The 15,852-nt window shown below is 37.3% G+C and overlaps 1 protein-coding gene across 2 annotated transcripts; it reads right to left on the reverse strand.

Moving 5' to 3' along the window:
* Positions 1–882: 882 nt before the first annotated feature.
* LOC121268883 (hydroxyproline O-galactosyltransferase HPGT1-like) lies at positions 883–7,775 on the reverse strand. 2 transcript variants are annotated; one of them, XM_041173149.1, is made up of 13 exons: positions 6,990–7,775; positions 6,825–6,888; positions 6,156–6,205; positions 5,884–6,077; positions 4,674–4,737; positions 4,524–4,596; positions 3,742–3,865; positions 2,735–2,822; positions 2,588–2,638; positions 2,152–2,223; positions 1,955–2,064; positions 1,215–1,275; positions 883–1,116 (listed from the first exon to the last, which is right to left on the reverse strand). In XM_041173149.1, the coding sequence occupies exons 1-12, from the start codon at positions 7,100–7,102 to the stop codon at positions 1,253–1,255; spliced, it is 1,026 nt and encodes a 341-aa protein (XP_041029083.1). In that variant the 5' UTR covers positions 7,103–7,775; the 3' UTR covers positions 883–1,116; positions 1,215–1,252. The 2 variants fall into 2 exon arrangements, with proteins under 2 accessions (XP_041029083.1, XP_041029082.1); XM_041173148.1 differs by having other exon boundaries at positions 883–1,275; positions 6,990–7,774.
* Positions 7,776–15,852: the final 8,077 nt, after the last annotated feature.

Genomic DNA, 15,852 nt, shown 5'->3' on the forward strand with positions numbered 1-15,852 from the left:
AGAGGAGTTTCCAACCAGGTGACCAAGTTTACGTTCGACTACAATCATATAGGCAGCAGATAGTGGAAAGGAGGACAAACACGAAGTTGGCCGCTCGTTACTATGGCCCCTTTCGAGTGCTGGAGCGAATTGGGCAAGTTGCATACTACCTCGAATTTCCTACAAGATCTCATGTGCACCTAGTCTTTCACGTGTCTCTCCTCAAACTTAAGCTAGGAAATCACGAAACGCAATATCAGAACTGCCAAAGGCTACGTTCACCGTACCACCCACCCAACCACAAACTGTGTTGGCTTATCGTGGTAAGGGACACAAGGCGATGGCCCTCATCCATTGGTGCGGAACTAACCCAGCAGAAGCCACCTGGGAAAACATAGCGACTATCAAGATGCAATTTCCGGAGTTTATCCTTGAGGACAAGGATGAATCTCATGGGGGAAGGAATGTTGCGAAGGATTAATATGGAAGGTGCACAGCTAATAAGGAAGGAGCTTCCAGCGTGGATTATTGCTATAGGATAAATATTTTGTTTAGGCAATATTGCCTTGTTTCGGAAATAAGGCAATCCGCATTTATTTTTCGTATGCCCTATTTTGGAAGTGTATCGTTCAAATATTTATTTACGTAGGATGCTAGCGTCAATATTTTTGGAAAGCAATTAGCTATATATTTGTAAGAAAGGTCTATGAATAAGGCATCCAGAAAATTATTCTCAATTTATTTCTGTTATACGTTCAACATAGGAAAAGCATGGAAGAACGATCCGGCGTCCTTCCCGGTTGATCTTCCAGTAACACGTTCGGTATCCAGAGCTTGTAACAGGATTCATCTAATTTTCCGTTCCCTAATTGAAGAGTAATTTGAAGTATTACATAAAAAGGCTTTAGAGAAGAAGAATTCTTTGAGAATGACGATGGAAAATGGAGTTTGATTATAATACATCATCCATAGAAAATTAGAAATACAAGTGATCTTTCAAAGTAATTGAGAATGAGAACTACGTTTCCAGTACCTGTAGCCCTAGCCTGTTGAAAAATGCTGATTGGCAAGTTAGGCTCTGTACTCGGAAAATCTCTCAAATCAACAAGTCCATGCTTTTGAGACAGGTGGAGTCGGCTTTGGGCATAAAAAAAAGTCCTTATGATGACTTCGTGAATTCACATTAAAAACACCTCCGATGCGAAGAATGGTCTTCTGTTACTATATATATGTACCAAATGTTCTGCTAATTCATGATTGGTAGCAACTCCAGTCACACGGCTGCACAAATTGCCCCTGAGACAAAAAGTATAAAGACAAAGATGTAACTGTAAAAAACCTAGTCCCTTTTAAGGATCATAATTTTAGGAAGTCAGACTCAAAATTTTATAGAAATTTACAAGTGCCCAATCCACAATATATATGAGCTTTCTTCAAATGATACCATCTATTATATTCTAGGTGGATATGTACAAATGTTTTAACTTTTAGACAAGTTGGGAGGGTGTCAATGGAGTAAGACAAGATGTATTTTATTTGAAAAAGAAAAGAACAGTTCTTTTTTTTTCTTTTTTTTAACTTTTGATACCATCTATTATATCCTTCATGCCCAAACTTTTGAAGAAATCCATATCACCATGTAGCTGGTGTGAACTAAAAAAATTCTTACGACCAGTAATGACTGAATGAAAAACAAAACATTTTTTCATTGTAAAGGTGTAAGTCCTTTAGGCAAGATCCCACCAGATGAGAAAGGAATTGCGGTATAAAATCTGAACACCATTCATCATGCCCTCTCAGCATCACATACAAATCACCTCGATTACAATGACACACCATTCATTGCTCAGTTGTTCATTTTATTCAGTAAGCATGCAATGTGTGAATCTGCATGTGGTAGGTCAGTCTGTGTGTGTGCATGCATGGGTTTGTGTCGGTGTATGTGAGTTTGAGTGAAGGGGAGGGAGAAAGAGACCTGATGACCAGGAGCAGCAAAACTTCGGTTCATCAATGTGATTCACATCAAGCCCAATAAACCATGATCCACTGCTAACATCATCGTGAGCATATGTACGTAGAATAGATCTGGAGAAACATGAAAAGAAGGCAACTCAATCCTGCCAATTGTTTCTATATGCAACTTAATATAACCATAAAAGAGAAAGAAGCTACCTGTTTATTGATATAAACCGAGCCAGTGCTTTTGAGATTACATATAGCTCCCCCGAAGCATGTCGAAAATATCTGCCCCATGAAAGAAACATTTTTTGGTCAGCTGAAAAGGCAGGTACTAAAAAATGGGATGTTTAAAACAAGAAGCTGCACCCCTCGTACCAAACAGACTGTTTCAGAATAAAGAAGAAAGTACATTTCAATAAAGCAGAAAAAGCAATTTTCAAGTAACATCGTTTTGGGTCAATTGAAATTTCAGAAGGGGATTTCTTCAGAATAAAGAGCAAAACTACTATTCAATATGAGGCACCAAACAGAATATAAGTGGCTTAAATAATATTTAACTCTGAAATTAAATACACATTTTAGCTTGTCACATTCAGAAAATCATAATATCATAGGTGAGAAGAGAAAAACCGAAAGTTGCAATACTCACGATTTTTTATCGCCAAATTTCCACCAGTCTGGTTCATACCATTTGTGGGTCCTGCATTATTCAGGCAGTGTAAGGGAGAGAGAGATAACTTTATACTATAATGGTAAACATTTTCTACCATCAAATAAATTTTTTTATTAAACTCACGGCTCAGAAAAAACTTCGCCTGATTTCATACACCCCATATAAAGACGAGGCTTATCCAAATGAGTAGTTAGCATTGCTCCCAAGGCATCTGTATAACAAAGGATAAGCCAAAAAATCAGCACAAACCACCATAATCTGTTTTGGCTTGAAGAATTAGGTTGGGTTTGGATAGACAGTTCAGATGAGATGAGATGTTTTGAATAATAGTTGAATAAAATATTGTTAGAATATATTTTTTAGTATTATTTTTATTTTGGGATTTGAAAAAGTTGAATTGTTTATTATATTTTTGTATGGGAATTTGGAAAAGTTGTAATGATGAAATGAGATGAGATAATTTTTTTTTGATCGGTAAACAAATTCTTATTGATCAAACGAGAGACATAGAGTGTCCAAGTATACAGGACATATACATGGGCACAGTCGGAATGTCTAGCTTAGAGATACAAGGAAATCATGAAAAGACCTGCCATGAAAATCAATTACAATCGACCAATGGAGTAAAGTATTAAAAAACAACATTCTAAGCTCTTCCATTGATCTCTCTTGATCTTCAAAGCATCTTGCGTTCCGCTCCCTCCAAATGCACTACCATAGACAAATAGGTAACATCTTCCATAAGGTTTGTGTATCCAAACTGAGCCTTAAAGTTCTCTTATAGGAAGGAACCTAACTACTGTTTTTTTTCTTATTATTATTACTAGTTTTTCTAATTCATCTTTAGCCTTATATCGTTAAATATATATTTGTAGTGTTCAAAAATTATCCATTACGTGTAACAATGAAACTAAAATGGCAGATTTTCATCGCGAATCCTTATGAGGAAAACATGTAAAGGTGGGGGAGGAGGAGGAAAATTGGGGTTAAAAATAAGCTTTCATGTGAATATGTTGCCCAAAGCATTCAAGGTTCCCTCTCTTGCATACCCAATAAATTTTTGTGCATATACAATACGAAGTTACAGGGACATGTAATAATATCAATTTCCACAAAAATTAAGGACATACCGATGTTAACATAGACATCATCATTGGCCTTAGCATAAAATTCAGCATCCCAATTCTCCACTGCATGAGTAAAAAATGACTTCATCTTTTTTGGATGCTCCTCAGTTGCCTCAACTTGACCATCCTGTAGGTCAGATAGACAAACAGAATGACATACCGATATTTACTCCTAGTTTACTTCTGCTATTAACAAGTGATTTTTGAACTTTTTTTTATAAGAATAAAGTTACATTGATAGGAAAAAGGTATAGCCAAGTACACAGGAAGTATACACAGAATACACCTAGCATCAATTAGGAACTAGAAAAAGATACTTACATAGCATGTGTTCAAGTTTTGATCTGGGCTCAAGATTGAAGAATAAGACGTGTATCAAATTGAACAACATTTTTTTTTTATAAGTTGAAATCGAACAACATAAAAAGAGAAACACATCAAAGTGAAGTACATTGGGCTCAACCTTCCTCAAACCACAATTTAAGGCTGCACCAGCAAAGTCAAGGCTTACATATATACAGTGACTTTGAAATTTGTTGTCAATAGCCAATTAAGAAATACATTGTTAGATGAAACGACCAAAGAGCATCTTTTAAGTCATCTATATATACGTATAAGCAGAATGGTACCAATAATTGGTGTAGGACGTGAGCTGCGGATAAATCTAGATCCAATTCTCAGAGAAAAGAATAAGACTTTTAAACTACATTTCAGATGCACTGATAGATAAGTCTATATCCCAACTAAAGACTGATAAAATAAACTTTGTAAACAGTTCAACATACAAGAATGATGAAATCTTTGGTCTGCCTGTTTTCATTGTCAATATCTCTGTCCAAGCTGTCTCCACGATTTGCACTGCAAGAAATGATCTTCACTAAACTAAGAACTTAAGAAAATTCTTTCAAATATTGTTGAATTATAGAAATAGAAACCTTCTGCCTATTACAAATCGCACAATGATGCCCTTTTCATCAGCCAACTTTTCTAGAGCTGCCCCTGCATACATTTTATATTTTAGTAAAGCACTGTCAAATGGAAAAGATTCTGAAATTAGCAGTAGCAAGATATATAAACAATGGAAAAGATTCTGAAATTAGCAGTAGCAAGATATGTAAACAATGGACTTAAAAAATAGAGCCAGAAGAAATTTTTGTCCAAAAAGAACCAGAAGAATTTTGTTTTTTATGTCTTAATGATATTAGTGATCAAGCACTATGTATCACACCACTAAAGTAATCTATAACAAGCTTCAAACATGAGAAAACATCACAACCGAGATAGTCAGATCCGTTAACCAATCAGAGAGACTAAACATTTGGTAAAATATTATGTAACAGAGCCCCAACCACCTTGTCAGCCAAAAAACAAAGTAATGGATTACTACAAGCCTGGAAAGGTGCCGTGTCATCAGCCAAGTTGGTTTTTATATTTTGTGATTAGACATGTTATATACCTAGGTGTATAACTACATATATCCCCTTTCTGTGAAAGAATGGTCTTGTGCATAAGTTTGCAGAAAACTGTTGTTCATTCTTATCGGTAGAGAACTGTTGTATTCTCGATCTTCAGAAAGTAATTATAATTGATTTTACAACTGCTGCTATGCCAGTCATGGACATAATCAAACAAAAGATAATAATGTCATTTCATCTTATACTTTTCCATCAAATTCATCCACCCCTAGCTGGTTTGCCTCACCATGTTCGAACCAATTTAGTTCACTAGTCTATCATTCCAGCCATGATTGCCCATTGGTCTTATCTACTTCAACTATTTGAAAATAATATAGGAACTTTAGCCATGATTACCATTTTACCTAGCCACCTCTTCTTGATTGAAGACAACTAAAATAAGATAACAGATAACGTAAGGGTACTTTAAACCTGTTATATAGTCATAGTGTCGCATTTGACTTTAGCATGAAACACTACCATGAGCTTATCCCAAACCCCATATTGCCATGTCACTTTCAATGGTCATTCCTGCCCTTATCTCTCTTTAAAGTTTTTCATTTAGAGCACCGCTCAAAACAACATTCCTGAAATTTATAATTAGTAAATGTTTGGAATTTAAGACATTGACCTAGGTCATTGTTTGTATCAATGCTATTAAAGGGAGTAAATGAAACCAGCCAATGATTACCAGTTGGCATCCATGCCTTGCGAATAGCATCTCTATTTTTCTTTCTGCCAAATGTTGTAATAATTCCTATGACAGCTAAAGTCTTTTTCTTAGCATGAGTCCCACCATTTTTTGACGAGTGCTTTGGAACAAAACCTTCCTGTGTAGCAGCAGCCAGGTCCATTTCAAGGTCTGACAACTTCTTCTGTTGTTCCCTAGAAAATAAAAAGAATGGTACTATAAGGGGGAGATCACAGTTTGTCTAATTTGATGGATGGCTAGAATCAAATTACCTGCAGGCTATAAGTTTCAATGTATCATCAACTGAAATGGCAGATTGATCCTGAAAATGGATGACGAATTTCCTTGTTAATTCTCCTAATGGTAAAAGAACTACATTGTGTCTTAAAAATAGAGAAAACAGGCTGTAGATTTATGAGCATCAACATTTGGGCCAATACATTGACTTTGAAAACCAAACTTACCCATTATACTTCTAATATAAAGCATCAACTGAGTATATCATTATCAATATTCAATACTATATCAGGTAATGCTGGCTGTGCAAAAAATGCAACCCAATCGCTTGGGACTCTGTCATTTGAGTATTTCCCATTTACAATAAGGCGTCCGAATCCTATAAAAACCGAATCAGTCCATTGTGCTCTAAAACTCATTTTATGTTGTGATCAGCAGCGTCCCAAGGAACTACCACCACAATTCTAAGTGAGCAGGACACCCGTCAAACGCCAGGAAGATTGCCATATGAGAACACATGGTCTAGATTTAGTTTCATTGGGATATCAAATAAGCCCCACAAACTCGCCAATTAAGAAATTGAGAAACAGTTCCTACCAAATACAGTTTACTTTAGTAAGCATAAATTTAAGCTAAACCGCATGACAATCAGCAAATTCAATTTGATACAAAAAATGAAAAAAAGTAGAAATAAAAGAAATTACCTGGCCAGTTCTTTTGTCAAGCTCTTGAATCAAATACACTCTATTCTCAGCATCCTGCCACAGTCTATCAAAAACACGTTCTTATTGGACCAAATTTACCATACCAAAAACCGCAAAAATACCAAAACTCAGAACCACGAGAGAGAGAGAGAGAGAGAGACTAACCGGCCGGCGACGTAAACAGTGGCCATGGTGGCGAACATAGCGAGCAAGAGAACCGAAATTCGAGACCCGAAAGAAGAACCAGATGGCCGGTTTTGCGGCGCCCGGCTATACATCGCCTTGCCCGGTATTTTCGTCAGCGGAGAGAGAGAGATTCAGTAGATTCTCATCGACTCTTAAAGTGATTTTACAGTTATCGACCGTTCGATCTGGAGGGAATGGGAGCCCTCCCAGAGAACTGGCAATTGAAGAGGAAGAAGAAGAAGAAGAAGAACGATGGTGATTGTTTTGATCGCAATGCTGGTCGACGAAGAAGACTTCCCAACAGATCAGTTACTTGGGAGTTCCGATAACCCCCAATAAAAATAATACAAGTACAGAGGGAAATTAAATTCATAATTCAAAATATTTCTTGAGAATATAATTCAAATTTATGTTTGGATCATCAATTAATATTTGATTTTTGTACAATAAAAATGATACTAATTTTTTGAAATATTAAATTTCAAATGAAAATTCAAATATAAATTTAACTTCTTATATCAAAGTACAATATAAACTATTTGTGAGCTAATTAAGACCGAAAGTACTAGACATTTAAAACAGGTTCCCTTTAATATATAGTGGCCGTACTAATCGATTAGGGATTAAAAACAACTCATTGGTACAGTCCAGCCTACCTCTCCCAGCCGTTTCTCTTCATCCTCTCCCAGGAAATTTTTTCGTTCACCGGGGAGAGGGGGTTGATACTTCAGCTCCACCCACCTCCCCTCCTCACTTTTATTTCCGTTCATCTGTATGTTTTCCTCTTTTTTAGTTTTTTGATAGCATCATTTATCTTCATCTGCTATTTTTTGGTGACCTAGGGTGGATACGCGCTGCTGTCTTCAGCTTCTCCAGGTGCCGATCATCAATCTGGCGGAAGAAATTTGTCCATCTGTGTAGCACATTCGCCTACACGTGCCGCCACTGCTAGTAACGCCCCCTCGCCGACGATTCGTCACAATTTTCGGTTGCTACACTATGTTTCCGCTTTTCCTAACCAATAATAGAGTGAAAGTGGATGTAACAATTCTTTCTAACCAGTCCAAACCAACACGTTGCAGCACACCTCTTTGTACTGCGGCTTCTAACTGTAATTTTATAGTCTGTTCATCAGACTATTTAAAAACCGTCACCAAACGATCTCCTCTTGTGGGAATTGGGTGGGAGTCAATCTTTTGGCTCCGATCACCAACTTTATTTTTTTACTTTTGTGTTGTAATGTGTGTTAGCTTTAGAAAGATTGTAGAGGACTCCACTCCACCGAACTTGTGTCTTGTATCCGTTAGTTTATCTATAAATGTTTCACTTGCCAAGAAAGTATATATATATATATATATATAGAGTGGTCACCGTTCAATAAATACTGATAGACAATTTTCTAGACTACGGCTTAGAGGGAATGTTTATGTATTGGGTTAGCAATTAAAATTGAAAATAATTATTTATAGTTATTTAATTATTATTTTTAATTATCTGTTAATGTGTATAAAATGTTTGGTTAATAGGTAATTTAATTATTTAATATTAAATCAACTAATAATGAAAATGTAGGGGTTAAAATGATGATGAATGGTATTTTTATCACTATTTCGTGGGGTGTTTGGAAGTTTAGTAACTTGAAATTATTTTAGAATTCTACTTGTGTGCTGCAGCCTGCAAGATGTGTTTTGATGACTGCTTAGCACATGTTGAGAGTTACATTACTATTAAACAACACCAGCTAGTTGCATTTAAGAAGCTTGTGCTCTCTTGGAAACCTCCTATTCAAGGTATGGTCGAGCTCAATTTTGATAAGAGTTTTGTTTTGATCTCCTGACTTTGCGGGTATTGGGGCTATTCCAAGGAATGAAAGAGGTGATGTTTGATTTGCTTTGATTCAAAAGGAATTTGGGTTGTTTGAAGTAGATGATATAGATACTTTGGTTGTTTTAAGGCATCTTCAAATGATCCTGACTTTAGGTTTCTCAAATTTGCTATTGGAATATGATTCATTGTTAGTTATTGAGGTTATTGGTTCTAAAGAATCCAATTTTTCAAGCCAAGAATATCCGATTTATGAAATTCAAAGTCTCCTTTCTTGGTTTGTATTGTATGATGTAATTCATGTTGGTAAATAAGGAAATGAAGCAGCTTATTTACTTGTAAGGCACACTCGCTTTGTGGATGATATTATTCAATAGTAGCATCAATGTCCAGCTTTTATTCATTCTAGGAACTTGCTTAATTCTAATTTGTAATTATATAGCATTAACTTTGTTATTGATTCTATTAATATGAATGTCAATGGTTAAAAAAAAGATTTAGAGTAACTTGTCAGAAGTAATTTTACATACAACCGTGAAGTACGTAAACGTCGTATAATAGTTTTGAAAAAGTGTGAAGTCTATTATTAAAAATTTAATTTTTTTATATAAATCTTATATTTTATTCATTTTTTTTAAAATAATTATACAACATATTTACAATTCATGATTACAAATATGTTTCCTTATTTGTCATAAGTCATCTTCATTGACAATCTTACGAAAATAAGAGGGCTTTGGAGGTGTGGCAGTAAAGGACTCATGGACCCGAAACGAATGAATTCATAAACCCAAGAGGACCATAGGCCCGAAAGTCATGGCCCGTTGTCCACCCGAGCTTGACCATGTTATTCTGAGAACATAACCCCACAACAATAGGCACACCTTTTAAGAGTTGAGCTTTAAATTAAATTTTTTTTTATGAATAATAATAAATTAAATACGTAAAATAAATTATATAAAATTTATCTAAAATAAATTTAGATATGTTTATATATTTAGATAAATTTAATATTATTTATAAGAAATTAAAAAAAATTATAGATCTCACAATAAAAATTTATTGAGTTAAAAAATATTATAAATATCATGTATAAAGAAATTTTAAATTGAGATAAATTTAATATTTAAATATTAAATTTATATTAAAATTAGATTGAATTAAATTGATCTCTACTAAAAATATTGCACGCGCGCTCGAAACTAGCCGACGAATAAAGATTCGTGGAGAAAACTCGCCATCTCTACGTGACTAGCCAAAGAGTGTTCGTCAGTGAACGTTCGCACGCGAGTGAGTCCTCGTCGAAGAGTGTTTGTTAGAGAGTGCTCGCATGGAAGTGAGTCACTGCCCGTACAAGTGCTCGCGCAAGAGTGAGTCATCAATGAAGAGTGCTCGCTAGCGGCTAGAGAGTAATTGCCAACAAGTACTCGTAGAGGAGAGAGGGGTCGCTCATGAAAGTACTTGCTATACTCCCATGAGTTGGGATTCTAACTTCTATAGTTCAAGATGAATATCCAATCGGGATTGAACCAATGAGCAATTAGTATATACGGGACCGAACATGATCTACTTTCGGGATAGGAGCAATTAATGTGAAATTGACCTGATGACTCATTTAGGCTCCGTTTAGAATTTAGATTAAATTGAAGTCAATTTACTTCTGATTAATTTTAAATTGAATCTAATATTTAAACACTTAATTTTTAAATCACTAAACTCATCTCAATTCAAAACCGTTTTACACATGGGATCTACAACTATTTTTAACTTCTCATAAATACATATAAATTTATCTTAACATTCAAACACATCTAAACTCATCTTAGGTGGTCCCACAAAACTCACCCTGTTATTTCAACTCACTACTAATCATAAAAAATTTAATTCATCTCAACTTAGTTTAACATCTAAATAGGATTTAATGAACAAAACATAAAGAAATAATTCATAAAAAAATAATTGAGACTTATTGTTTTGTCTCTAAAGTATAGGCAGGACGGGATGGTGTTATGAGCTGCGAAGTGAGGGAACCCTAATCTTAGGGTATTGTCCGAAGTATGGTGGATTGGGTTTGGGCCTACGGGCCGTAGTTGATTTAATTGGGTTTTATTTGGGTTGTTTGGGTAGTTAAGTTCAGCAGGTTGTTATGGGCCACTTGTGTGTTGGTTCCAGCTTGTATTTAGTACGAAGCACATTTACTATGTTTTTTCTTCAGTATTTGTTATTCAGTTCCTATTTTGAGTCCATATAATTAGTGGGTCAGTTGGCGCCGTGGGTCAGTCTAGTATTTGACTAAGTCCATGTAAAACTCTATTTATATGGCAGTTATCAATGCATGAGGTATCAGATTTCCAATAATATTGTGTTTACAATTGTGGAGGCCAGGCACCTCGAATAGGCTACCATATTTCCATATTTACAAATTACAAATTGACATAAGCCATAACAGTGGTATCCAGAGCCGTGTTCCTGCATCATGGCTGAGGGTACATGCCAAGCTCAACTATCTGAAGTAGTCTCTATGCTCACAGTCGAAGCGGGGCACCTGCGGGAAGAACAAAGCAGACAAAAAGGCATGCTGGAAGCCTTGTTACAGCAGCTCAAGAATTTGGCAGCAAGTTATGACCAACTAGCTCTAAAGGCCAATAATCGAAACTCGGGAGAAGGATCATCCAATGTTAAAGGTCAGTTCAATAATCCATTATTTGAGGGCAATTGAGGGATACATGCTAGATCCCTAAGAATAGATTTTCCTAAATTTAATGGGCTAGACCCTATGGAGTGGATCCTTAAGGCTGAACAGTTCTTTGAATATTTCAACATACCCGAAGACCAAAAAATTCAGATTGCCTTCTTCCACATAGAAAGCAAGGCTTTATCTTGGTTCTCTTGGCTCAAGGATTCGGGTACTTTGGGAAGATGGGAGGAGTTTACAACATCACTTAGAGTGCGGTTTGGGCCCTCAATATTTGAGGATCCAATCGGAGCCTTTACAAAACTAAGACAAACCTATACGGTAGAAGATTACCAAACTGAGTTTGAGATCCTATCAAATAAAATTAAGAGACTTTCGGAGGAATTTCGTCAGTATCTTCATTAGTGGCCTAAGGGATGATCTTAAAATTATGGTAATAATACTTAAACCAAATACAATTTCAGCTGCATTTGGGTTAGCAAAGTTACAAGAGGAAGAGGTAGCTCGGAGGAGCAGGACAGCCCCAAACAGAACCCAAAATCCAAGTCAACCCACTCAAACTTACCTGCCAAAACTTCCACTAGCCCCACCAATCCTCAGATTACCAGCACCACTCCATAGACCAGAAAATAGAACTCCACAAATCCCATACAATCCAGACAGAAAACCCATAATGCTCATTAAAAGAATAACCCCAACCCAAATGCAAGAAAGGAGAGAGAAAAGTTTATGTTACTATTGTGATGAAAAATTCCACATTGGTCACAAATGTAATAGGCCTAAGCTATTTTTGTTAGAAGGACTTGAAGAAGGGGAGAGTGACGAGCTTGAGGAGGGGAAGTTGGCCATCGTGGAACCAAAGAAAATAGATGAAGAATTTAAGGAGATGGATGAACTACTTGGCATTTCTCTACATGCCATGGCTGGATCACTATCCCCTAAAACAATGAGGATAGAGGGCTTAATTAATCAACAAAAAGTTTTGATTTTTATTGATATAGGAAGCACGCACAGCTTTGTGGATCCTTATGTAGCAAGGAAATCGAAACTATCAGTGGAGGAGAGCCAACTGACAGTTAAAGTGGCTAATGGGGATAGCCTTCATTGCCAAGGTTACTGTAGGGCAGTTCCTATTCAGCTATAGAGTTTAAAGAGTATGGCTAATCTCTATCTATTAACTCTAGGAGGCTGTGATGTGGTATTAGGAGTTGATTGGCTGCGAGATCTAGTATCAATCCTATGGAATTTTTCTGACCTCACTATACAATTTGATTTCAGGGGTACTAAAATCCAGCTGCAGGGTCTACAACCTCCAAATGAAGCCTTGGAAGTAGTGGAAGATATTTCGAATTTACAAAAAGGATCAGTCAAAGGAATTTGGCTGCAATTAATTGGTGAAACTGAAAGGCAGATTGAAGAACCTAGGGAACCAATGTTGGAACAGATTATGAAGAAGTTTGAGGATGTGTTTTCAGAACCAAAAGGATTGCCTCCACTCCAGAGTCATGACCATAAAATTGAGCTATTGGAGGGAGCAAAACCAACTTTTGTAAGGCCTTACAGGTATCCCTACTATCAAAAAACAGATATAGAAAAGTTGGTGGCTGAGATGCTCAAAAGTGGAATTATTAGAGGAAGCCAGAGTCCTTACTCGTCACCAGTGTTGCTAGTCAGGAAAGCAAATGGAAGTTGGAGGATGTGTGTTGATTACCGTGCTCTCAACAAGGACACAATAAAATATAAGTACCATATTTCTAACATTGATGAATTGCTTAATGAACTTTATGGGGCTGACATTTTTTCAAAACTGGATTTGCGTTCTGGTTATCACCAAATTAGAATGCGTGAGGGGGATATACAAAAGACTGCTTTTAGAACTCACGAGGGTCACTATGAATTTATGGTGATGCCTTTTGGGTTTACTAATGCCCCATCCACTTTCCAATGGTTGATGAATGAGATTTTTAAACCTTACTTGAGAAAGTTTGTTTTGGTTTTTTTTGACGATATACTGATTTATAGCAAGTCTTTGGAAGATCATGTGAAACATTTGCAAGTTGTTTTAGACACCTTGAGATTCCATCAACTTTATGCCAAGAAGTCTAAGTGTGTGTTTGGTTGTAGTGAGGTGGAGTATTTAGGTCACCTAATTTCTAAGGAAGGAGTTAAAGCTGACCCCCATAAAATTTCAGCTATGTAACAGTGGCCACTGCCCAAAATTTGAAGGCCTTAAGGGGATTTTTGGGTCTGACAGGATATTACAGAAAATTTGTGAGAAATTATGGAGCTATTGCAGCCCCCTTAACTGCTCTTTTAAAGAAGAATGCCTTTATGTGGTCCGACAAGGCACAAGAAGCCTTTGAAAGGCTTAAGGCAGCAATGGTAAGCCCTCCAGTGTTAAATTTACCTGATTTTTCTAAGAGATTTGTTGTGTAGTGTGATGCATCAGGAGAAGGTCTAGGGGCTGTATTAATGCAGGACGGGAAACCTATAGCCTACCTCAGCCAAGGCCTAAAGGGTAGGAGTCTCTCCTTATCAACTTATGAGAAAGAACTTTTGGCACTAGTAATGGCAATCAGAAAATGGAGGCATTATTTATTGGGACAGCATTTCAAAGTTCGTACAGACCAACAAGCTTTGAAATACCTACTAGAGCAAAGGGTGGGGACTCCAGCACAACAGAAATGGGTTTCCAAACTGCTAGGATATGATTTCTCGATGGAATATAAGAGTGAGAAAACCAATCAGGTGGCTGATGCACTATCCAGGTTACCCTCCATGAAGGAACCCGAGATAATACCCCAGTTAACCACCTCAAAAAACCCTCCAGATACACAAAGTCCAATCAAACAAACCACTCCCATTTCCAGCCAGATACAATCCAACCTAGAACATACTCAAGTCATAAGCCTTCTCCAAGCCAATTGGATTAAGGAGTTAAAGAGAGCTTACCTACAGGATCCCTAGTTGCAAAATCTAATTAGCAAATGCCATCAGGGAACCTTGGAAAACCAATCCTTTTACCAAGTACGTGATGGCCTGCTCTTTTATAAAGGTAGGGTGCACCTCGGGAACCTGGTGACCTTTCAGTGTGAGATCCTGCAGAAGTTCCACAGCAGCCCATTAGCAGGTCACACGAGGGTCTATAAGACATATGCAAGAGTTAAAAAGGAATTTTTCTGGCCTGGGTTAAGAAAGGATGTTAGGGATTTCGTTCGGGAATGCGATGTTTGCCAGAGAAATAAGGTGGAGAATATACATCCAGTAGGACTACTCCAGCCTCTACCTATTCCTACACGGAATTAGGTTGATATCAGTATGGATTTCATTGAGGGATTGCCACATTCAGGAGGGCGAACTGTAATACTGGTGGTAGTAGACAGATTGAGCAAGTATGCTCACTTTATGTCCCTATCACACCCATACACAGCAGCCTCGATGGCTAGGGTATTCCTTGACACTATTTTTAAATTACACGGGTTTCCCCTAACAATTGTGAGTGACAGGGATCCAGTGTTCACCAGTCAATTATGGAGAGAACTTTTCAAAATGAGTGGCACTGAGTTAATGCTTAGCTCAGCTTACCACCCTCAAATAGACGGCCAAACGGAGATAGTCAAAAAATGGTTAGAAGGCTACCTCAGAATCTTTTCAGGAGACAGACCTCGTGACTGGGCACGATGGCTGCCTCTGGCGGAATACGCCTACAATACCTCGGAACACACTTCCACTAAGATTTCGCCGTATGAAATGGTCTACGGACAACCACCTCCGAGGATGATGCCTTATGAACCGGGAGTAACTAAGGTTCAAGCTGTTGAGGAAGAACTAAGAAGTAGAGAACTCATAAACAGGTTAGTCCGCGAAAATTTAAAGGAAGCTCAAGAAAAAATAAAATTTTACGCGGATAAACACAGGACCGATTGAGAGTTTCAGATCGGCGACAAAGTTTACCTTCGCCTTCGTCTCTACCGACAGATGTTAGTAGCTGTGAGGAGGAATCTCAAGCTTTCCCCAAGATATTATGGTCTGTACACCATAACTCAGAAAATCAGCAAAGTAGCTTACCGTTTAGATCTACCACCCGAGTCACAGATCTTCCTGGTATTTCATGTTTCGTGTCTCAAAAAGACATTGGGAGAACAAGTTCAACCATCCACAAAGTTGCTGCGGCTTACCTCCGAAGGGCACCTTGAACCCGAGCCAGAATGTAGAGATGCTAATACAATGGAAAGGTTTGGACGAGAACGATGCTTCATGGGTGGATCGAGAAGAGTTGCAGAGGCGATTTCCAGACCTTGCGGACAAGGTCTTCTGAAGAGG

Source organism: Juglans microcarpa x Juglans regia, chromosome 6D, assembly GCF_004785595.1.
Source record: "Juglans microcarpa x Juglans regia isolate MS1-56 chromosome 6D, Jm3101_v1.0, whole genome shotgun sequence".
Taxonomy (NCBI): domain Eukaryota; kingdom Viridiplantae; phylum Streptophyta; class Magnoliopsida; order Fagales; family Juglandaceae; genus Juglans; species Juglans microcarpa x Juglans regia.

Bases quoted from the DNA above. Each gene is read 5' to 3' on its own strand.
- LOC121268883 (XM_041173149.1), bottom strand. From the start codon at position 7,102: ATGTATAGCCGGGCGCCGCAAAACCGGCCATCTGGTTCTTCTTTCGGG. The intron at 6,889-6,989 runs GTTAGTCTCTCT...TGTTTTTGATAG, and splicing joins ACTGTTTACGTCGCCGGCCG to ACTGTGGCAGGATGCTGAGA. The intron at 2,065-2,151 runs GTAGCTTCTTTC...ATGTTTCTCCAG, and splicing joins CGGTTTATATCAATAAACAG to ATCTATTCTACGTACATATG.